The 26574-nt window shown below is 31.3% G+C and overlaps 2 protein-coding genes across 2 annotated transcripts in view; both read right to left on the bottom strand.

Annotated features, from left to right (window-relative positions):
* Positions 1 to 26574, bottom strand: part of LOC143069515 (adhesion G-protein coupled receptor D1-like) — a 176632-nt gene that overhangs the window by 119946 nt on the left and 30112 nt on the right. The window lies entirely within an intron of this gene.
* LOC143069836 (uncharacterized) lies at positions 1275 to 26299 on the bottom strand. Its single transcript, XM_076244641.1, has 10 exons — positions 26163 to 26299; positions 21664 to 21855; positions 11478 to 11549; positions 10912 to 10983; positions 8782 to 8853; positions 6409 to 6480; positions 5679 to 5750; positions 4783 to 4854; positions 2493 to 2564; positions 1275 to 1371 (listed from the first exon to the last, which is right to left on the bottom strand). The coding sequence occupies exons 2-10, from the start codon at positions 21852 to 21854 to the stop codon at positions 1275 to 1277; spliced, it is 792 nt and encodes a 263-aa protein (XP_076100756.1). The 5' UTR covers position 21855; positions 26163 to 26299.

Genomic DNA, 26574 nt, shown 5'->3' on the forward strand with positions numbered 1-26574 from the left:
TTTTATGTAATGAGTTAATACTTCAGTTTCATTATGTATATCTGTTATATTCATTTGATAAAATTTACTGTTTGCAATAGCATTAATTGTTCTAAATAATAATAAGTATGTTCTTATCCCAAGCATAAAAACATAGGCGTATTTGACACAACCTTTTTCAACTTTTGATCTTCAGTGCTGTACAACTTTGAACTTTTTTTCGCTTTCGATCTTGTATATCTGGGCGTCACTGGTGAGTCTTGTGCGGACGAGGCGCGTTTTTGGCGTATTGAATTTTAAACCTGATGCTTTTTGTTATTCATTAATCATGTGTTTCTTTGTCTAATACGTTCTCCTATTTATTTGTATTGTAGTCCTGTAATATTATGTTGTCATTTCAATGTTTTATTTAACATTGCCATTAAAGTGCGAGGTTTGGCATGCCACAAAACCAGGTTCAACCCACCATTTTGTCCTTTAAAAATGTCCTGTGCCAAGTCAGGAATATGGCAATTGTTATATTATAGTTCGTTTCTGTGTGTGTTACAATTTAACGTTGCGTCGTTTGTTTTTTCTTATTTTTGAGTGTAAATTGACATTGCGATAAGATGTGTCACGGTACTTGTCTATCCCAAATTCATGTATTTGGTTTTGATGTTATATTTGTTATTCTCGTGGGATTTTGTCTGATGCTTGGTCCTTTTCTGTATGTGTTACACTGTAGTGTTGTGTCGTTGTTCTCCTCTTATATTTATGCGTTTCCCTCAGTTTTAGTTTGTAACCCCGATTTTGTTTTTTGTCCATGGATTTATGAGTTTGAACAGCGGTATACTACTGTTGCCTTTATTTAGGTTCCTTGCTTATTATGTTTAGGCTAGTATTTTGTTTTAATTATGAAATCATTCAGATATTTCTTCCCTAATTACATGTACGTGTATATCTGTAAGAATAACACATGCACAGGATTTCAGTCGAACAAGAACAGTTCAACCTCTGACCACCGTCGTGTTTTTTCATCACATTTCTAAATTATGTTTTAAGAAACTACGAGTTCAGTTATATCATTATCTATATGAAATCATAGTTAGAACTCACGATGAACTCAACACTTTGTTTTTTTATGATAACAGTTTAGTAAATAAATGAAATATCATGGCAAACTATCAGTTACAACTTTAGACGTCAAAAGGCATAAATTTATAATGAATTTTTTTTTGCAAAAGAAAAACAACATAAACCGTTATTTATTGACATTATTTATGTTTCGATTTACTTCTTAATAAAATTAAGTGATCTTAATTATTAATTAATGTTACATACAGTCGTTGAAGTCGTGGTAGATATCGAAATGATCCTGTCTCAATTGTGACTAGTTGATTATTCTGGAGATATCTGGAATAGAGATGGAATCACAAAATCATGCAGATATGTTGTTTTATGTCTTTGCAATACAAATATCGTATCATTCTTTCCTTAATATTTTTGGTTTCAAAACAGTTTCAAATGAAACTTCAGCTCGAAGCATTGTCTCACACCGAACAGCAAGCTATTAAGGGCACCAAACTGACATGTGTTAAACCCTTCATACGGGATAGCCAACGGTTTAATCTATAATATATATATATATATCGGGAAACGAGACACACGTATGAACCACATCAACAAACGACAACTACTGAACATCAGATTCCTGACGTATGACAGGTTCAAACACATACAGCGGGTTTAAACGTAAGGTATGTATAGATGTGATATCGCAAAAACATGTGGTTTGTGAGTTAAACGAAAGATGCATTATAGTTAACAATTTTTTGATGGTTGCCTTAGCGTTTAGGTAAAAAAAGCTTTATAAAGCAAACTTCTTAATTGTATGGTAATCTAACACTTTATCACTAATGAACGCTCTGAACATTAAAACGCTCAATTTGTCAGTGTAAAAAAAGTGACATTGTAATGAATTGGGGAAAAAATGTCATACACATCTTCACAAAGACGTTAAAGCTAGAATTATAACAATTTCATATAGTACATGAAACCAGCTACAGAACAATCAGGACAATCTAGAGTACATGCTAGCAGTGAATTATAAAATAGCGTGTATGGAAGGGTTTGCAAATTTTTACAATTTAAATTTAAAACATACAGTACTTACTTTATGTTCATCTTATTTATATATAAAAAATGATACTTATGGGTTTCATAACGAGTAAGAATGGGATATAGCTGGAGTTGATATAAAGCGAAATCCAATTCTCAGAAATTGTTAAAACCTTGCCATGGACGAAATATACATAACCTTTTAATCTCATCAATGACTTAACGAATAGACAATGGCAATGTAATAATATCTCCAAAAGATCATGTATAAGACAATCAAATTAACGCACATTTTCGTTTCAATATTTTCGTTTCACACTCCGTGCAGTGTGATACTAGATAAATCTTAATATGCAATAAATAGATATCAGGCCTCAATCATAAAAGAATAGTTTTTCTTATTTTGTTGTACTTACAAATATCTTAACGAATACAGATTCACAAATGTGTCTTTCCTGAGATGTATCATGTTGTTATCGTTCAAGTCTCTATAAATAATTGAAATTATAATACGGTTTTATTATATGTGGTAAGTATTGATTTATTGATAACATTTTAAGATCGCTTGCGGGTAAACAAAATTCACCAATTATTTAAACTTTTTTTTTCATTACAAAAAGTATGTATTACACAATTAATGTGGTCATTTTCATAAATTTCCTGTTTACAAAACATTGAATTTAAAAAAAAACTAAGGACTTTCTTGTCCCAGGTATAGATTACCTTAGCCGTATTTGGCACAACTTTTTGGAATTTTAAATCCTCAATGCTCTTCAACTTTGTATATGTTTGGCTTTATAACTATTTTGATATGAGCGTCACTGATGAGTCTTACATAGACGAAACGCGCGTCCGGCGTACTAAATTAGAATCCTGGTACTTTTGATAACTAGTAGTTGTTACTTTATGATATGGTACAAAAATCATCCAAACAAAAATTGTTTTGGCCCCGGATAACTTTAAAATGTTTATAGCATTGAAAAAAGCTCCAAAGTATCTGCCTTGTTAAAAAAATGCCAGTTTTTTGCAGTAACATTGAAATATTGTTTTAATTCACTAGTGTCCTACATGTATACTTTTTGTTATATTTCTAAAAAAACTGTACTTAAAATAAACTATTGTAAAATTTAAGCTATTTCTGTAATTTAGTCCTTTTTTTATTTCGATATCACCTTTTTTTCTCCTATTAGTTCAACAGAAAAAATTACCTCAACAAAAATGCATGCCTCTCTCGATGGCAGATTGTGAGCTTAAATGAACACTGATCCCATATTTTTTTTTATTTTTCTATTAGATATAGGATAAAAAAAACAGCGAAATCCTTTTTTAGAATTTTTTTTATCAGTATTTCAAAATAACTAGTCATTACTGTTAAATGTATGTGTCATATGATAATCTGATTTCTCTTATGGTTGGGGCCTTATCAGGTCATTATTCACTGGAAAAGGTCATGCCGGGACTACTTTTTTTCTTGACAACTGATTGTTTACTTCCGGTTTTGCACAGATGACGCCCGTAGCAACAACTCTCGCCACGAAAATAATCATAAAAACATTTGTTTTTTACCATACGTTTTACAGCTTGTGATAATTCAATATCGTTTGAATTAAACTGAGTCATCTTATTTTTAAATATATAAAATCAGCCTTGAGCGAATAAAAGAAAACCATATTAGTTCAAAAAGTATACAGATCAGTACGCGTTGCAAAGAAAAACGGCCTTGCAACACAACTCGCAACAAAAAGGCCACGCACATACAACTTTTTGCCATAAGAGAAATAGGTTTAACAACTTGTGAGAATCAGATATCGCTTGATATCAACTCTCGTTTTTTAATTTCAATAATAATAAACTCGCCATAGGCTCGTTTATTATTATTGAAATTAAATAACTCGAGTTGATATCAATCGATATCTAATTCTCACTCGTTATAAACCCTATAATTAAACACAAATTTAAATGTATTAACTGTCAAGTTATCTAGTATATTGATGCAGTTTGAACAAACAGTTGATAATGTGTTGATTCCAGTTCCGACGCGCGTGATACTTATTAACATAACAGTTCAAATGTGTGCTCTTTTGAATTTTAAAACACGTATCTGTATATATGTTTTATTCAAAGATTGTCTTCATTCATTAAATCAGTGTTTAAACACGGGAACTATGCTCTTAATTCTTTTTCGCGTGTTCCTGGAAGCTAGGTATCAAGTGTTTAAACATTGGGACTAGGCTCTCACTTCCTTTTTTGCGTGTTCCTATGGTGTATATGCAGTAAAACATGTATTCATATGTATACACTATCTGTTTTGTGAGTAAATATTTATGACGACAACGTGAATGGAATAAAAATAATGACTGTCTGATACTTTGGAAATTGAGTCAAATGTTTACGCGCTGAAATTTCACAGAAGAACATACATTTTGTTAGATGAAACGCGTGTCTGTCGTAAATATAGAATTTTGATCCTGGTATCTATGATGAGTTTATTTCAAACCATTGTATAAGTCTTTATTTGTATCCAATATGATAACTATTCTTCTTTTTAGTTTGTGTTTCTTTTACAAAAAAAAGGCACGTGATTTTTTTGTACTTGATAGATAATGCATATCGCTTTTTTAATTACCAGTTGGAATAGTCAAACATTAATCTAGACATGCATTTCATTTGCAACTGAATAAATCTTTATATAAAATGTATACATACAAACGCTGTAGCACTGCATGTTGTTCAAATGCGCCTTGTTGTATAGTTGTTATTGTATTATCTGCCAAGTACCTGAAACAATATTCCTGTACTGTTCAATGTTATTATCTTAAGGACTGATTTAGTGTTCTTCTTATAAAACTTACTGACAACAGTATTATTCAGCTGTTCGTTTTTGGTCCTATCCATGCGTCTTTATTCTGTATTTACGTGTTGTTTCCTTTGATATTTGGATAAAAGCAACGAACTCAAAACGATTGTATGTATGGTAAACGGTTGTCTGTTGTTTTGTTATGCCAGTATTAGAATGTTTTGCTTTCATATTTTAGAACTTGAACACCTTATACAAGTGTAAGAACCGTAGACATAGTTTTTGTTTTATATAATTTAGCTAGTTTGCTTTTATATGGTACAAACTGTCTTATGTAACCTTTGTTGCTTTGTTGGTGAATAAATGTAAGGTATGTAGACAAAAATACGAGGACACGGTGCGAGATAAGAAAATGACTGTACAAAGTCAGGAATATGACAGTTGTTGTCCATTCGTGTAATGTGTTTGTGTTTTTGATTTTGCCATTTGATTAGGAATTTTCCGTTTTAAATTTTCCTCGAAGTTCAGTCATTTTTTGATTTATCATTTTACCTCAACACTGAACGATTTACAGCCATCCTCCCTTTTATAGTAGTCTTCAACTTCAAGCACCAATCAATCAAACGAGTTATAAGTAGATGGTTCAGGAGCAAATACTAATTTCCAAGTATAATATGACAGAATAAAACACATTGATATCAATACTATGGAAAGTACTCACACTGATTTTCAAACTAGTTTAACAAATATACCATCTTTAAAATATATATTTTTTTCTTGAAATATTAAGTTACTTCATACATACAGATGATAAAGAGCTGGTACGTCCCCAAACGTTCCTTTGTGTAATATAGTTATTTTATTGCTGTACAGATTTCTGAAACGACAATATATCTTTGTTCTCATTATGATCTATTTTGCAGTGATTGTTCTTATCAAACTGTTGAAAGTTGCTGGGAATTTGCTGTCCATTTTAGTCTCTATTCTAATTGTTACGGTTTTCTTTAAGTCTCTTAACGAGTGGACGTAAATTAATGTCTAGTAATCCAACTGTATAGCAAATGGTAGTATATGTCTTTTATTACTTCAATATCAAGACCATACATTTTTTACACTTGTCTTCTTTAGTGAAACAAGTCGTAAACATTTGTTAAATAAGAACAGTGAGATAAAAAAATATAAAAGGACAAACGTTGTTATGTTATGTAAATAAGATGATGACTTTATTGAGCTTATCTTTTTTTAATTCCATTTTGGTGACTTAATCTAGTACTATCGGATACATTTGCGTGTTAAGTTGCTTTTTTGTTATCCACAAGTCAGAGTGGTTGATTATTCCTTCAATATAAGTGAACGATTAAAATGCAAATACCTGTTCAAAAATGTCGTAGTTTTTATCTAAACGGAATACAAGACATAAACATCTTTATTGTTGGGAGTACGCACATTGTTGTTACATACTTTATTAAAGCTCAATTATTAAAGTAGACACGGTTTCTGCATCTACATAAAGTAGAGTAAAACTATATACATACAAAACATAGAGAGCTGGTATATCTGCTAACGTTTCTCGTGTTAATGTCGCTACTTGATTGTTGAACAAATTTCTGAAACGACAAAGTAGAAGCGCCTCTGTGTTATTTTTATTATTTTTGCAAAGATTTTCGACAGTTGTTCAGTATCCCTAATGAGCTTTTAATTGAGGAACTCGCAAGTAGTGAATCAACTGTGAAGTGACATTGAACAGGTTTCAATTTTTAGAAAGTGACTGAGCTAATCCCTTTGTAATGATTTTGAGAGCAAAGAACAATAAAGTAAAGATGTAAAAAAACAAACAAAAATATGTTGCAAAAAGAGTAATTTTTCAACTTATGAAGCCGCGTCACAAAATGCTCTTCGAGTTGCGCTTAGTTATGGGAAAAATAATCTCACTTAGTACCAAGAAAAAAGTGAAATCACAAAACAAACTGAACTCCGAGGAAAATGCAAAACGGAAAGTCCCTAATCAAAAGGCAAACTAAAAAGCTCAAGCACACCGTACGAATGCATAACAACTTAATATTCCTAACTTGGTAAAGGCATTTCCTATGTAGAAAATCTAAAACAGATTTTTTTTACATGTATATAAATTAGATGATAATTTGTTAGTGCGAGCATTTCTTGGACGTTCTGAACGACTTAATTTAGAACTTGCATGCATGTTTGTTTGCAACTTATTTGGCAAAAAAGGATCTGTGGTCTTAACAAAAGTGATTGGTCATGTCTTCCGTATTCCATATCTGTTTATCATTTAGCAACATTTTGTTCAAATGAAATAAAATTAATTAATAAGCAAAGTGACAATGAATTACTAGAGACTGTTATCTGATGACATAGCTGGATAGAAATCTATCTCACCAAAGCAGTCTAAACCATAACAGGTTTTCCTTCGTTATCGGTGTTAACTTGTCAATGAAAGTTCAAAAGTTCTGTACCCTTTGGCATAAGTTTATGCACTTTCATTTTTAAACTTGGAGTGATCGATTGAAAAGCAAACGCCATCAACAAAGTAACGACAACACAATGGATTGTTAGTGCCCTTGGAGATCGATTCTTACCTTTGAGATAAATAATAAGATGTTTTATCGGACCTTAGATAAATTATCAGGTTGTGATTGGTTAAACGCCTTCACGTGGTGACCCCCTATGAGACCTTAGGGAATTAGTAAGTTTCATATGGGGTTCATGACGCGTTAATGGTGACATCATCTATAAATGTTGTTGTGTTTGATTGTTTATTTTTCAACAATACGCAGCAGAAAAAGTCAAACGTTATACGGTTAACTACTGACCCCCTACGGATCCATAGAGAGTAAATAAAATCATAGGGGATTCGGCCTCCGGCCTCACCCCCTATGGATTTTACTAACCCTCTATGGAATCGTACGGGGTCAGTACCGAACCATATAACTTATAGTATAAAAAAAAATCTCCATCCAAGACACACGGGATAAAACGTTAACAATTAGATCCTTTATTGGAATATTTTAGAAATTTAAATGTGTCGTCACTTGTGTACGTTGATCTGTTCGGCTAGCATATAATATGTTGTTCGGCTGTAACCTTTTAATGTGCTGGTTTGGGTTGCTTTATGTATTCGTTGTTATTCTGAAGTCAGTAACCACTTCGGTGTGAACATGTATATCTATTATATAGTCACTTTCAAAAATTTACTGTTTGCAAAAAAAAAAATCTAAATACTAGGGATTTTCTTATCCATGGCAGATAACCTTATACATAAATAAGGCCGTTAGTCTTCTCGTTTGAATTGTTTGATGAGTGCTATGTCGACGAAACATGTGTCTGGCGTATTAAATAAATTTTGATTGCTAGTATGTGTGTGTTTCTCTGACCGGTATATTTTCCATCTATTTGCATTTTAGTCCTGTCATGTACGTAATGTTTTTTTCATTTTAATGTTATATTAAACATTACAACAAAAGTGGGAGATTTGGCAAGTCACAAAACCAAGTTCAATCACCATTTTTTCTTTAAATGCTCTGTACCAAGTCAGGAAAATAATCATTGTTATATCATATATAAAAAATTAGACGTGGTATGATTGCCAATGAGACCACTCACCATCAAGCACCAAAAATGACACAGAAATTAACAACTATAGGTCACCGTACGGCCTTCAACAATGCGCAAAGCCCATACCGCATAGTCAGTTTATCTGTGTGTTACATTTCAGAGATGTGTTTTTGTTGGGTCGTTGTTCTCCTCTTATATTTGATGAGTTTCCCTCCGTTTTTGTTTGTAACACGGATTTGGTTTTTTTTCCCAATCGATTTATGAATTTCAAACAGCGATATACTACTATTGTCTTTATTTAGCATCTGTAAAGTGTTTTAAAACTGTATACATACACAACTTTAAGAGCTGGAAGGTTTACAAACGTTCCTTGGTGTATTGTTGTTATGCGATTGTTATGCAGATATCTGAAATGATAAAATGATGACTTTGTGATTTTCATTATTGCATTGTTTTTTTCCTCAATCAGGTTGACTGTTGCAGGTATTAAAGTGTATTCTTCAACCTTTATAATTGCCGAAATTCATGTTTCATTCATATTTTTCTTTTATTTCATCCATTATAGGGCATGAAGTAACTCATCAAATGCACTCTATAATAATTTTATTCAGTTATGCTTGTAAAGCTTTCCTCCTTATTTAAAAAATTATAAGATTAAATCAGACTTGGGAGAAAAAAAAAACTACTACTGTCTGAATGCCAATTTAGAAACAAAAAGATTTATACAGAAAAAATACTTGTGATAGATGTATAATCCCTAATATTGGCACATTAATTTGATTATCACTGTTTCACTGAAGTATTCTTTGTAGAGTTAGTCTTTAAAACATATTTCAATGAATATTGCACTTTAATCGTGGGTAGGGCTAAGAAACCTGTTTATATTAATCTTGTTCCATTTAATGTCACTAAATATAAATCTTCCGTTTAATTTGTATCAATTAAAAAAGGACCTAACTTTTGGTTTCTGTAAGTAGCTTGTATGAACACACACTCAACTATACAGAAATTATTCACTTTAATTCTTAACCGGTTTGATATTATATGATTTTTTTTATGATGGAAATTAACGACATGTACACAAGTTTAAAACCCCGTAATTTAATCGGATATTTTAACTGTAAGACTTCATAATCCTTGCAGTTGAAGTAAAAACTCTTACAGGATACAAACTTTTTAATTGATGTTTGTTGATACATACCCATTTTTTTATGATTTGATAGAATTTTATACATTATGTACATAAAGTGTGCCGTTGATCGCCAAATTTCGATATTTGATTGTATCCGATAATTCATCCCTTGCGAATGAAATATGTGGGTCAATATTTATAAACTATTGAAACTTCATTTGGAAAGAACATAATGAAGTCGGAATTTCATCTGCAGTTAGTATGAAGGGATTCCAAGTAAATTGTCAATTTCTAATTAATATAACCAAAACAATATACTAGTAAGAATTCCGCTATGACCTCGGAAATTATGAAGTATTCCGAAGTTGTTGTAAGATCGTGGTGGTCGTGGTCAGGTCGTAGTAAGAATGTGTTTAGATGCGTCATGATCGTTGAGATCCACGACCAAATTTGAACATGCTCGAAAAATGTGTTGTGCTGTCGTGACCACAACTAGTCGTAGTATAAGAGTATGAATGTCGTACTAAGGATATAAATAGATCGGAAAAGGCGTAGACGCATCGTATTTGAAACATAGTACAATCGGGGTAGCCAATTGAAAATACTTCGATGAAACCTTTCTACAGTTTCATTGCGACTATTTAACGCTTCTGCTACGATATTGATACGATTATATTAAGATGAGGAATACAAAATAACGCAGCTACTACGATCTGGTCGTCCTCAGTACTACCTCGCTACGATGATTCTACTTTCTAACGACTTCATTTTCTTGATACCTCTACGTTTAGCACCAATACCGATAAGTGTTTACGATACCTTGAAATTCATATTTTCGCAAAGAAAATGCATTCAGTTAACAATGAGAAACAAAGAAAATGCATTCAGTTTACAATGAGAAACAAAGAAAATACAATCAGTTTACAATGAGAAAGTCGCGATATGTATTTAGTGACAACATAGCGGAGTTGTGGTTCAATCGTATTAGATTCGTATTGAAATCGTTATGTAATCGGGAAGGTCTTGATAAAAGCGTAGAGAGAACATGGAAGTTGTGGTAAGTTCTTCTCTTCATCAACAATTGTACATGTTAAAAGCATCAACGCATTAGAAATTATTATTTCAGTTTTGATAGATATGTATAGTATTTACACAAACAATGTATCAGGAGCTACCGCAATTTCTCATTACGTTTTTTTTTATATTGTATTATATATTAAATAAAGCATACACTGAAATATAAAGTACCATTATCAGTTTCAACAAGAATCATGTATATTAAACTTCTATTAAAAGTGAGTAGCATGCAGACATACAACTTGCAGATACTTACAAGTTCTCAAGGATTGGCAAATTTATAAATGCACCTCTTTCAATGGTTGATATTTCACACGAATTCATATCTCTAAAAACAATGAACTATATAAATGATATGTATGTCTTTGTCAATGAATGATAGAATAATATTAATACGTACATTATTAGCATATATTGCATCAAATGTTCTATTTCAGATTGGTATTTTAACAAATGATTGTCTCCAAACTTTAATTACAAAGTATATAAAAAAAAATCAGAGTACTGCCTATGGGCTTGTGATATCCACGAAAATTGCCAGTCAGCTTAGTTCATTTGTGTTATTTCATTCTATAATAGATTGATCAATATTCGAGTCACCTACATTATATCATAGTTATAAGACGCTTTACAAGAGGAACAGTTTTTTTAGTTTCTTTATATGTAAATTATACGACCACTTTATTGATACGAATTTGTATATGATACAATAATTTATTATATTTCATGTGACTTCTCGTGTTCTTCATTAATCAAAAATGAAAATTTATAGTTAACGTAAATTATAAAATAATACATGAAACATAACAAGCTAATACTTACAATTGATATAATAATGTCATGTTCTGGAATGTCCCTTCTTCAATTATGGTAATGGAATTGTTATGCATATTTCTGAAATGCATACAAAGTATTCTTACATTGTAGGTTACTTGTTTGTTTATCATTTCTTTATTTCTAGGGGGTTGTTGAAATATCTTGTTCCACATAAATAGTGCAGTTAGTGGTGGATAATGAATGAACATATTAGGTAAATGTGCATTGACGATCCACACGTTTGCCTCAACTTTTTATAATTGCTGGTAACAGATTATTCAAGAAACATTTGGTGATAACCACATCAATTAGTCCCGAGACAGACAAACTAAATTCAATATAATAGTGATCTATGCATTCAACGTTATCCACTTATCTATCATGCATGAGGAAGATAAAAAGTTTGTTCACTCAACATGCTCAAGATAAAAAAAAATCTAGGGCTTTTTCCGCGGGAAATATGACTTTTCAAAGGTGGAAAAGTCTCCTTTAGCCAATGGAAATGAGGGTTTAATTCCACTGCCTATATTTGTTATTACATGAAAATAAAATATTAATTTCCATTAATGTTTTATATCCAAACACGACAAAAACATTGATAATAACATAAATGGTATATTTTTTCTGCACCAGATGCGCATTTCGACAATCAATGTCGCTTCTGTGATGTTGGATCCAAGATATTTAATATTTAAAAAATCGAATTTCAAATTTTATTAAAAACATAAAGACATACAAACCAAAAAGGACAAGACTGGACCAGGAGTAAGAGCTAAGCATGAGGCAGATGTATTCCTTAATTTTAATAATTTCCAAAATTATGTAACAGCATATTTTAAAAACACAAAATCATGATGAAAAGTAATATTAATCAAAACAGGAACTAATGATTCTGTAAATTGTACAATTTTGTTCTTTATTTTTTTTTAACATTTGAAATAGGTAATAACACATTGCTGACTACACTGTTGATATTTATATATATATACCTGGCGTTACATAATACGATAATTCTAGAAATTTCAGTGGAGAATTTGAATGTTTGTTCATTGTCACATAGGATAGTCTCAACCAAGCATATGTTGATTACACTTCAGTGAAATAATATTATTTATTTATGATTTCAAGTTGCCGATTTTAATCATGTTGTACTATTTAGTACCGTTTATATCATGTTGAATAAAGACAGTGAATAACTTGCTTTGGCTTTAACTTGGTGTTTTGGTGCTATAAGTTTTCTTTGTTGTGTAAACATAGACCAATTTTGTTATTTCTTAAAAGTTTTTCTAATAGAATTTAATTCAATAATAATTAAATTCAGTTATTGTAATTATATAACTTGGTATGCCTATTATTGATTTAAATTGACGGTGTGTTCGATTCATTTTATACTGGTCACTTTAATATGCTAATTAGTTTAGCCCGCGAAATGTTAGTCCGTGCAATTTACCTCGTGTGGTTTGGTCATTTGAATTCAAACCTTACACGAAGCTTGACCAAAGCTATAGAATTTAAAACACAGAAGAAAAGATGAGTATTCTTTTTTAGTTTTAGAATTAAGCAACATTTTATAAAAAATAATATCTGAACAATTTAAACTGTTAATCTGGTTTTTCTTTCTTAAATAATTTTAACTTTGTTAAAAGCTTTAAATAGTCGTGAACTTTTTCTTTGGTGTTATAACTGAATTTAAATTCTATCATTGCGTTAATTGTCAATCTTTTCTTGAATAATATTTTATATTTATATTTGTAAATTGAGTAGATGGTTATACTTATTGTGCGAGTTGTTATATCTAATTGTTTAACTGTCTTAATACGCTAATGAACATTTACCATGTTATTTATTCTGAATCCAAATCCAAATCTTGCAGCGCGAAGTAACCGGTGAGTAAGCCACATATTAATTTCAACATAAATGTATATATAAATTCTTTTTAGTCCTAAATATGCATGAAATAGGTGCCACTGGACATAAAGAAAACAATCTATGAATCTAGGTATGGCAACGAATGCTATTCACATTCAATGCATTTTGAACTTCAGTCCTGAATGAGATTGGTTTACAGATTTCACTGTATAAATATTGTAACTGATATACAGATATGAATTTACTTTACTTTTATACATACAAGTATTTTAATACAGTTATCTGACATAATTATTTGTTTGAAATTTCTGGAATAAGAATAATGTTATATTATTTTCATTGTTTTTCAGTGCAACAGGTATTTTAGTCCAGTAGAATAATTGTTAAAAGGTTGTTGTTTATCTTTATTTATAAGCATTCACTATACATGCTATATAAGAATAAGAATATTTCATTAAATGTTAATGAAAAGGGAACATTCTAAAACTATCATGACAATACAAAGACAGATGACATATTTCAAAACTTTTCTTGTCTCTCATGGTGCAACTGATTTTTATAGTTTGTTCATATGTTGTACTGTCACAGGTCAGGGGGGATTGGGCGCCTGTTATCATGTTTAACCCCACCACATTCTGTATGTATGTGCCTGTCCAAAGTCAGGAGCCTGTAATTCAGTGGTTTTCGTTTGTAGATGTGTTAAATATTTGTTTTTCGTTCATTTTTTGTACATAAATTAGGCCGTTAGTTTTCTCGTTTGAATTGTTTTACATTTGTCATTTCGGGGCCTTTTATAGCTGACTATGCGGTATGGGCTTTGCCCATTGTTGAAGGCTATACGGTGACCTATAGTTGTTAATTTCTGTATCATTTGGTCTCTTGTGGAGAGTCTCTGAGAGTTGTCTCATTGGCAATCATACCACATCTTTTTTATACACACACAAACATATACATTTGTATATAAAGAGTAATATTTCATATTTTGTTTCTTTACATTCAAATGTTAATAAAGTTTTACTTTACATTTTCAATATACCAACTGATGCTCTGAAAAAAGGAATAAACAAAAATCGTCATGTTATGTGACTTTGGACGATAGAATTTCATGAGAGTGGTTGACATTTTCATGCTTTAAGCTTCTATTTTGACCAAAAAACTTAATATGGAGGATTGAAATTGACTAACAAGATGTAAAAGAAACAAAATAAACAAAAGCTATTACCCAAATGATTAAAAAAAAAAAAAAAAAAAAAAAAAAAAAAAATATATATTTTATTAATTTTTTAAGAGAGGCAACAGTTTTTCCAGAGTAGTAAAAAATTACCATTTTGAAAATTTGCTATTTCTTCGTTGTTATTATGTGTATTGATGAAAGTGAAACTGTTCTGAAAATGTCTTCACAATGCCTTTAAAATGAGGTCAAGTTTTCTTAGATCAGCTGATTAAAAAAAAAAATCACATTCCGTACCTAATGAATCATTTCTTTTTGTAAACTTTTGCGAGCCATCAAGGATGTTAGTTGACTATTTAAATATATATACTTTTCGATTTAATTGTTTCATAGTTTTCATGTATTATTGTCGATTATAGGATAAAAAAAAATTTCTCATTAACGAAGGTCACTTCAATTGATATTCGGTAGATACAATAATTATTTTCTTTTATGACTTTCGTTATCAATATGATATTATCATTATGAATATACTTGAAATATCTGCCACTGGACATAGACAGCCACAATCAAGCATTCGCGGTTTTTTCTACTTTGGTTATTGCCATTGTATCTTAATACTAATTAGTCAATGGTAAAAATTGAAATATTTAATTGTATTTCAATATTGATTCAATTGTTTGATTAAGGGATGTAACATTGACAAGTGATATACTATTTTACTAATGCATTGACTAACATTGTAATTATTTGTTTAAGCCAGTATGCCGAGAGGAAAAGGGGAGAGGGTGCTGCCAAACCGTGCTGTACGTAGGCAAAATCAAATACAGCTACCGGTAAACAGAAAGCTTCGCCCAAAGAAAGCTGAAATTGTAAGACAAAATATAGCCATTCCACAACAGCCGTTAATATCCCCACAACAGCCATTAATGCCACTACAACAGCCATTAATGCCACTACAACAGCCATTAATGCTACCACAACAGCCATTAATGCCACCGCATCAGTTATAACCACAACAGCAGTTATTACCACAACAGCCGTTTGTACCACTACAGCCAATTCTACAACCACAACTCATTTGAACTTCAAACTTCCTCAGCAGCCCGCTGAACAACAAGTTCCTGATCAGGGATGTGTACACCCAGGGCAGCCCACAGCTCGTAATTCTGTACAAAACGGTGAGATTTTAGTTATACCTACTAGTAATGATGTTGATGTGTTTGTACCACAAAAAATTATAAACCAAATATGGAATTTAGAATATGTTGATTTGGCACAATTACTTTACAAAAACATTTTGTTTCAAATATTGATCAACCGAAAAAAGTGCTCGGTTTTGATGAAGATGGAGACATTTTAATTGACAGAAACAAATATTCAAAAGTAAATCATTATCTAACTTAGGTGAGTGGACTGAAAGGTTTTTAAATTATATGAAAATTTTATTGCAAAGATTCCAGGAATTGGCAAATGAATTGATTAGCTACATGACGATTATAAGGGGGTGTACCTTTTGAGAACGTTTATAAATTTGACATGCAATTTCGACTTAGAAAAGCTCGTGTTCATATGCGTGCATGGGACGTCATTGATGGGCAGCTATGGCTTCAGTTTATTGCAGTAGGCATAAATCATGTTCCACAGACATCTTCTTATACTTCTCACACAGTTATTAGTCCTTGCTACGATTATAATTTTAAGGCCGTTTGTACTCGTATGAATTGTGTGTACAACCATGAATTCATGTATAAGATGTAGCCAGTTCCATCCTTCGATGTACTGTACAAATTATTCATATAACAAGAATAATCCTCAAAGTTCTGTAACTTCGGACTATTCTGCTCCTAGGTATCAAAACTACTCTAGGGCACCTGATGCAAACAATTTTGCACCAAGGTATCAGTCCAGTGCTAGAGCAGTCAAACAGGTTTTTGAATACACATGGAAATTTTAACCCAAATACTCGTTTTTCGATAAATAATTAAAGATTTCCCTGTCAGCAGGCAAAATGTTCCACGGATGCAATTTAATCATTTCAAATTTTATAATTTTGTTTACAGCTTGCAATCACAGTATGCTATTGGGTATTTTTGGTTGTTCCCCTGTTAATACTACGGTTTAAGGGAATATGTTGACTGACTACCCCGTTAAAATATTGGAAAATTTATTATATAATTGTTTTAAATATGGTTTTTGAGCACATCATACAAGCAAAACATTAAAGTCTGTTTTACAAGATCCAAATTTAGCTTGGAAAAATCATGAGTGAATTGAAAAATGGTAAAATTGCGGGGCCTTTTTATTATCGACCTATTTCTAATCTACGTGTTTGGAAAATAATTTTAGAAATTATAATGGCATTTTTTATATTTTGGGTGACAAGTGGTTGTCGAGTTCTGGTTTAAATCTCTTTATCGGTAGTGCAAGAGTTATTCAAATACTTTACTTACGTATCAAATGGACTAAATTAATTTCAAAACTTTAAACATAAACTAAACCTGTATGACGTATGGCCATGCTCCGTTTCACATTTAGTTAATAGTAGCTGACATGTTTAAGGATGAATATTCTTATTCCACTGGGAATGCGTACCTTTCAGGCATTAGGTTTAATCATAAAATCAATGGTTTATTGGACAAAACTCATTCTTTTATTGTTCAAAAGATGCTCAGTGACATAAGCGACACGTCTGTCGTAAGCCTATTACTATTGGTATATTAACTAGACTTTTAGATGCGCTTAATTTAGTTTGTTATTCAGTATATGAAACATGTTTATTCAAAGCTTCATTTTCAGCTAGAATTTTGGGTTTCTTAGTTTTGGAGAAATTGCAAATTCAAGTTTTAATGAAAATCTTATTGTAAAACGATCCATGATATAGTTTGATGCTTATTCAGGGTCACTTATTATAAAAGTTCCTTCTCAGAAAACAGATCAGCTGGGTAATTCAGTAACGACAATTCTGGAAAAGAATAAACTACTTCAATTTGTCCTGTCCGGTTGATGTCGGACTACATTGCTGAGACACAAAGACGATGGAAATTTTCATACACTTTAAAAAAAGGTTATGTAAGAACAAACCTTGTATAGTTGAAACACTTAATTTCGGGGTACCTGAAAGATATTTGGGTAATTGGCTCTTTTATTGTCATAGGAGCTGTCATATTAAGCTTATAGGTGGATCGTTCGGATTAGAGATAGTTGGGTGTATTCCTAAATCAGATTCAAGGAGCTCTGAAAATGTTATGTATATATTTTCTTTAAATTTCCTCATTGTTTGGTTTTCCCTTACAATGAATAACATAGCTTAGATGTTGACAGTATTGCATTTTAGCTGAAGTTTATGTTGATGTTGCCACATGAATATCAATTTAATGAAGTTCAAAGTATTGAATTTAAGTTGATGTTGATAATATGTTGAAGTTGATAATAATGTTGAAGTTGATAATATTGAAGTTGATAATAATGTTGTAGTTGATAATAATGTTGTAGTTGATAATATTGAAGTTGATAATACTATTGAAGTTGACAATATTGAAGTTGATAATAATGTTGAAGTTGGTAATATTTAAGTTGATAATAATGTTGAAGTTGATAATGATGTTGAGTTGATAATAATGTTGTTAATATTGTTGATGTTGAAATTGATTATGATGTTGAAGTTGATAATGACATCGAAGTTGATAATGATGTTGAAGTTGATTGATGTTGATTCTTGCTGTTAAATTTGTCATGCGGTAATTTGTATGGCGGATTACAAGTTGTGCAACTAGTTACTCAACTTGTAATTTTGGCGGAATTTACTTTAAGCTGCTATGGACTACCCAGTGGCTCCTTATATAACTTTGTTACTGCTGGATCGCCCTTCAGTAATTCAATCGTCATCAAGTTTTGATTGACAAGTTGATTGTTTCTTTCTTGCAATAAATACCATGACAAATTTACAGCCAAATAAAACATAATTTCTTTAGTGATTTTGATTTATAGTTTATTCGTTGGATTCATGAATTACATCATGAGGTCAAACAATGAGAATACAGATTTAAACAATACAAGTACACTTACATTTTATCTAGCCCCCCCCCCCTTTCGATCTATGTGTGTATATATATATATACAATAAATGAAATAGATATCATATTATAATTCTTTTTCTTTTTATGATAATAATTTTTCGGTAAAAAATGCTATGGTGGTTTCTTCTTGATTTTTGCCAGTAGACAGTAATACGATTTATTTCAATATTGTTTCGCTAAGGATACATCTGGCAATTAAGAAAAATAGCTGCTTTAGAACGCATATTTTAACCCAGATCGTAGTCTAATTTTTGCTTAAATGGCATGTAAATAATGTGTTGAGGAAAATATGGCTTATCTTTGGTCCCCAATGCTCTTCAACTTCATACTTTATTTAGCCTTATTTACTTTTTGACAACATCAACATGCTCTTATGAAGATGGAAGTTTTAAGCTACCTTGACTGGCTATACAGACCGTGCACGGTCGGCCATAACTTGCGCCTTTTAGGCGTTTAAATAATTTAATTTAACCATATGGTAACTGATATTATTTAGGATGAAAAAAAAGTTAAAAACGATTAAAAAAGGTGTAAAAATTTTAATGATTTGATTGATTAACTAAATAAATACACAAATTGATGAATAATTAAAAAAATAAATAAATTGATGAATAAAACAATAAATAAATAAATTAATGAATTAAAGAAAAGGGAAAGAATGTAAAAGAAGTAAATATATTAAACAAAAGAGATACAAAATAAATAAAAAATATACACATAAAAATAAATAATTGATAAAAAGGAGCCACCAAAGTAGGAACAGGAGAAAAGGCTAAGTATAACAAACAGTAGTATGCGGCAGCAATGTCATCCTGGTACACAAGCAGCCAATTAAACAGTGGATAATTTTCTAAGCCAATATATGTATGTGAATTTATTGACCAAATATCTTGTATAAACCGAAATATGTCTAAATATATGTATGTGGATTTTGCAATAATAATTATAAAAGGGTTTTGTATATACAAAAAATATAGAAAAATAAAAATCCAAAGAGTGTATGAATAATTTTAACTGCTTTCTGCTAGCCTTATGTAGTTGCAGGACATTTTATAGTGATTGTACACTAGAACGCTGTCCGCAGGAAGACAACAATCCACGCTAAATAAAACTGGGTTGGTACAAACCAGTACAATCTCTTATCTGAAGAACTGTAAAACTACAGTAGAAAAAAAGGGGTATATAAGCATGACTTTAATGGACGCACGAAACAACAGAAATCTAAAATTCTAAATTAAAATTTGAAGGGTTTTTTGTTTATCAAATGGCTTGCAATGTTATAGTTCTTATCAATTCTTTAAAATTATGGGGAAATTAATGTTACAGAATCATTTTTGAAAATTGAATGGATTAAACAATATTTTTGGCGCATTTCCGTATTTCAAAGATATGACATCATGAGAATGAAAACGCCATGGCTGAAGGTTTTTCCATTGCGTTTAACATTCATATAATAGTGGGTATAATAGAACAACCCTTCACAAGTCATACCCAACCTTGCTTCAGTTTTTTCTTGACCGTATTTGTCCGGATGTGTTTTTCTCAATCGATTTATGAATTTCGAACAGCAGTATACTACTGTTGCCTTTATTTTGCACTTTTAGAATCGGAACAATTCATTGAAGCCACAGATTGTTGTATATGTACCTAAATAAAGGCAACGGTAGTATACCGCTGTTCAAAATTCATAAATCAATAGAGAAAATACAAATCCGGGCCACGAATCAAAACCGAGGGAAACGTGCCTAAGGCCTAGGCAGTGATATCTGTTAATTTTATTACTCGCTAAGGCTCAGGATAAAATTTTATATAACACGGACCAGGCCATGTGAAAATGTCTATGAAATCTAGGGCTTCAACGAATTATTTGTTAATCATATTTTGTCTTGAAAAAAAATAGAATCTTATTATAAGCATACTGTCCTTGGACAAAAATTTAAGTGTATGGAATAAAACATAACCCAAGACGTTTCTTTATGACTTTTATTATTACGTTATTAAGTATTGTAACAGAAATTCAAAAAAAAAAAATTGAATCGATTAAACACTGTTTTCATTGTATAAAACAACTCAGCTGTACTTAATTTTAAGTTTTTTTTCTAACACGTTACGATTAAAATATAACTAGGAAACATCTGCGATGCGAAATCGTGGGCATTTAGAGTTATGTTAACTGTTAAAAAAAATCATTACTGAAGAATTCAGGAGAGTTATTACCAGTGTACTTGGGAACAGAACAATTGTTTTAAGCCCTCATTCCTTTTCTAAAGACCTATATTTTTTGTTTTCTATATTTTTCTGGCACTATAAACAGTCACTGATAAGTAACATATAGAGACTTTCTAAATAATATATCAGTGACCGCCGTGGAAAGTAAACTATTGGAGTTGATAGTTAAGAGCAAATACACTTAAATCATAGTATATGCATGAACATAGTATACAGAAAATTGCAAAAAATAATTGTCAGGTCCCAAAGTACTTATGGAAAGTATGTGTAATTTTAATACAGTCTTAAACAGAAGTCTTTCATGTGCCTCAAAAGTCAGTCAGTTCGATGAAGGAAATATTATCCAGACACCTTTATTTTCATTTCCTTCCGAAATAGCCCAACTGAATAATCATAAGCAATGATGATTAATTCGATTTTGCATTGTACCTTTAGGACACAGAGGCATGACAATGAATTTATTGTGGAAGAAAGAGAAGCGACACACAAAATCAGGCCTTCTCATTAAATAGTATGGATATTAAAATAGAGGCTTCATGTAGATTTACCAGGAGATATATATTTGGAAAGGTCTAACATTATATTGTACTTTTTTGCATGCACCCGTTCAAAGTCCACAGCCTGTAATTCAGTAATTGTTTTTAAAACATAAATGTTTTTCGTGTACTGTTTTTTTTTTTTGCATACGTCGGGCCATTAACTTCTCATTTGAATAGTTTAATATGTTGGGGACTGTTATGGCTTGTTATTAGGTATGGGTTTTGTTCATTGTTAAATCAATTGATCATCTTGTTGGTCAATACAAGCATATTTGTAAGTAATAACTTATGAAGAACATATTTACATAGAGTATGAGTCATTGTTGAAGTTTCTTGGTATAACAGTCAAGCCGTTAGAATCGCAATCTACATTAACGTGACCTGCAAATGGCGTTGTTGTAGAACAGTAACAGTTGTCTGGACATGCTGAAACCACGTTTGTATATATCGCAATTATCAGTAGTCCGAAAGCTACAATGAAGTTCATCGTTTTCATTCTGAAATAAAAAAAAAGTTTTTAAACGACCAGACCATATTTGTTATCAACATCTTAAACAAATAAAGGCAACAGTAGTATACCGCTGTTCAAAACTCATAAATCCATGGACAAAAAACAAAATCGGGGTAACAAAATAAAACTGAGGGAAACGCATTAAATATAAGAGGAGAACAACGACGAAACACTAAAATGTAACACACACAGAAACGGACCAAGCATCAGGCAAAACACCACGAGAATAACAAATATAACATCAAAACCAAATACATGAATTTGGGATAGACAAGTACCGTGACACGTCTTATCGCAATGTGAAATTACACTCAAAAATAAGAGAAAACAAACGATATAATAAGTTATAATATACATGTGTAGTTACTCTCTTAATAAAATCCAAAATTAAGATTTTGTCGATTATAAAAATGAAATCATGTTAAAAAATGTTTTTGGAATGCATTTCAAGTTAAAATCGAAAATTCATTTTCTTTTCACTCTGAAAAAAAATTGCACCGTACGAAATGTCTACGACCGGGCAAAAAAGTTAGATTAATGTATTGGCTTTGCAAAACTATAATTTTCAGCCTGCAGGTATGCCGGTCCATTAAACTCGTAAAATAATCACCTTTTTCGTGATTTGTCACTCCACTATTAGACATATTTTAATAAAACAAAAATGCACAACATGCATTAATATCATTTTACACATCATGTTAGAATAAACAAAAACACCTGTTATATCTCGTGTTTTAACTGCAATTGGTTTAATTCTAGTCTTCTCAACGTGTGTACGCTGTCTAGACCAAAAATTGCATGTAACAATTGCGCCAATTTATTAGAATTATAAATAACAAAGTTTTTAACTTGATTCTCTACGATGTAAGCCTATCGGCTGTACTGCTCATGATACCGTTGTGATATAACTCTTATACTTCCTCAACAATTGTACAACGCAATTTAATGTTAATCAATATGTTTTGCTGTATATAGTTGCTCAAAATAGATTAAACCGGAATAAATGATATATTTGACAAGTTTTGCGAAGAACAACTATCAAGTACAATGTATGACACAAGAACATTAAACATCTTTAAAGTCCGATTGATCTTATTCTTAAATAACACACAATCAAAGTGTTATGGCTCTGCATAATAAATCTTCGCTAGCCAATGATTCCGATGTTATAGGCACTTTTCGATTGGTTGTAGCCAGTTAAAATTGTAACCAATCAAAATCATTTACTCGTTGATACGATATTCTTTCTTAATCCCCCAAGGGTCAAGTTAGTCTAAGAAGGTTTGCGATATTGATTGCATACCGGTCAATCAGTTCTCAAATATCGCGTTCAGAAATTTAGATTTGTGTGGTTCAATATTTTCTAATATGAGGTTTACTAAACCCGCTATGAATAAAATGATGATATTTATTATACTTATATTCTTATTTTTTTTTTCATTAATTTCACTGAACATGCGGGAATTGTTAATCTGCACTAACTTTTTGTACGACCTACCCACTCGTAGCAATTTGTAATATATTAATATAAGAAACGTCTGATAATGCCTTAAATCAACTCAAAAGATTATAAACAATTCTCATATGATGTACTTTTTTTAAAACAGCATTGTGATACAATTCTCGATAAACCTTTACTTTGCGCATACTCCGAAATGTACATAATAATGGCTGTTTAAATATTCCTCCAACGTTAATCAAATAAATTGTAACCTATGTGCAAACGCTATGGCGATTTTGCTGTTTGAAAACAATATAATTGAAAAAAAAACTACCGAACCTTTATTCTTTTTCTGTGGCAAATAAAAACCCAAACTTATGCATTAGATATCAGAACAATATGCAAATCAAGATAAATTGACTTTCTAAGGCATTACATTTATAATTTTTGCGAATTTAGAGATGAATGGAGTCAAATTTTAAAACATTTACTAACAATTTCGGTTTTTATTTTCTATTCTATTGGGATAGACAAGTACCGTGCGACGTCTGATCTCAATATCTCAAAAATAAGAGAAAACACAAACGACTCAACGTTAAAATGCAACACACAGAAACGAACAATAATATAACAATGGCCATCTTCCTGACTTGGTACAGGACACTTTTAAAGGGGAATAAAAGTGGTGGGTTGAACCTGGTTTTGTGGCATGCCAAACCTCGCACTTTAATGGCAAAGTTAAATATAACATTGAAATGACAACATGATATTACAGGACTACAATACAAATAAATAGGAGAACATATTAGACAAAGAAAAACATGATTAATAGATAACAAAAAGCATCAGGTTTAAAATTCAGTACGCCAAAAATGCGCCTTGTCCCACAGGACTTACAAGTGACGCCCAGATAACCTTCATAAGTAATCAAACATGATGTTCCTTTAATAGGAAAGTAGCCTATGAACTCGACTTTAAGTGAAGTCAGTCTGAATAACAATATCAGTCGAATAATGCATATATACTCGATATGTCTCGGTTTGATATCGTGAAAATAGCATCTTACATTAGCAACGTCATTACCTCCGCAGTAACTGTACTGTGTGCACTTAAACTAATAAGTCGAACAACATCCTGGCAAATAAATGTTTTTGATAATTTAGTCAATAAATTGATTTATGATAAACCGATTCTCGTTTTTTTTTTTTTGTACCGCTTTTTATTTCTTTTTCTTGTTTGCACTATACTTGTGTTTCTAATATCGAGTAACAATATTTTCATTATATTTTGATTGAGTCTGAATTTTTTTTTTAAAATCACTTGTTCGGTGTTTAAGTACCAGCAGTTAACCTTCATAAACTATACATTAGATTACAAATTAAAAACTATCTCTTAATCATAAAAGCATGACACTTTGCAGAGTGATGCTTATGACTACTTTTCAGAGCCTCGATAAAATAGAATATGGCCACCATATTACAGATGACCTACACTATGTATTGAGAATACAATACCATGCATTTGATGATGTCTACCAATATAAAAATGTTCATAATGTATTCATCATAATTATGTATGGTGAAAACGGAAAGCCAATGTTTATTTTTATCGCTATGGATATTATTAGTTTTGTAACAATTGCCCACATTTCAGGATTACGATTATAGAACCCCTAAAAACTAACAAATTGGAAAGCTTACAATGATTTTGATATTATATATTAAGTTCTATTTTGGCAAAAATTTAAGGTATATTTATGCTCAATGCTCTTCAACTACTTTTAACATTTTTTTTATTTGAGCGTCACTGATGAGTCTTGTAAAGACGAAACGTGCGTATGGCGTGTATACACAATTTCAATCCTGGTATCTCATGAATCTATGGTGAGTGTATTGGTGATATAATTCTACATTTGTTTTTCGAGCGTTCCTTATGATGCGATGATTGTTGTGCGGTTTTTTTCTACATTGGCTGCACGTATAGGGGAGGGTTGAGATCTCAAAAAAACATATTTAACCCCGCCGAATGTTTGCGCTTGTCCCAAGTCGGGATCCTCTAGCCTTTGTTAGTCATGTATGAATTTTAATTTTAGTTTCTTTTGTATAATTCGAAGTTTAGTATGACGTCCATTATCACCGAACTCGTATACATATTTATTTAGGGACCAGCTGAAGGACACCTCCGGTGCGAGAGTTTCTCGCTGTATAGATGATCCATTTGAGGCCTTCGGCTGATTTCTGCTCTATGGTCGGGTTGTTGTCTCTTTGACACACTCCCCATTTCCATTCTCAATTTTAATCATGTTTGATACTGTCTAATTGCTAAATGATACATTTGGAGTTCTTGGTTTTGTTTAGGACATGTAAGACTTTGAAGACCTGTTGTTTTTATTAAGACTTTAGACTGTTATACTTTCTATTATAAAGTTATCTATATACAGCAAAACTTTTTATGTTGATAATGTCAGTAGAAATGTTAATCATGTGATGCTATTTCCCGGTCATAGATCTGGTAACGACAAATTCCATTTAAACGTTTGATCACATAGTCATACAAACGCATATGTCGAGATTACCTGTTATTCAACACGGAATTGTTTCAATAGTTACTCTTGTATTGCCTGTAGCTAACCAGTTGTCCAACTTGTTTCGAATGCTAAACATGTACATTCTGATTCGGCATTCATTTTGAAAAGAAGTATTTTCATTAAGACTAGTATCTAATGTTTAAGAGCTGAAATACAGTTTTTTATAAAGTATTTCACATTAATGCAATGTATGTTTTACTTATAACATAATTACAAAATCAATTAATCTATACACAATTTAAGAAAAAAAACCATTATGACCTACCTCAGATACTTCCTTTACAGAACATTGTTGTATTCAATATCCCTTTAAACTTCTTTAGCTATATTTTTGTGTATTAAACGGTCACAAAATATTAGGAATGTAAGACATCACTCTTTTCATTCGTGTGACCATTTAAACATACATTGTTGTAAACAATTTGTTCGGGTAATAAGATCACTTTTTCGAGTAATATGATCTTTTTATTTGAAGCGTAGTGAACTATAAATTATATAAATAGATGGAAAGGTTTTCCTTATACATTAAAGTCGTGTTTTGAACTATGGGTAAGATGATTGAAGACCAGTGCATTACAGTTGTGAAGAAATAATAAAATACTTTTATGACGTTTTCGAGAAATTAAAGTTTAAACTTGTTTTTATTGTAGATTACAAAAACATAACATGACGAATAA

Source organism: Mytilus galloprovincialis, chromosome 3 (assembly GCF_965363235.1).
Source record: "Mytilus galloprovincialis chromosome 3, xbMytGall1.hap1.1, whole genome shotgun sequence".
NCBI lineage: Eukaryota > Metazoa > Mollusca > Bivalvia > Mytilida > Mytilidae > Mytilus > Mytilus galloprovincialis.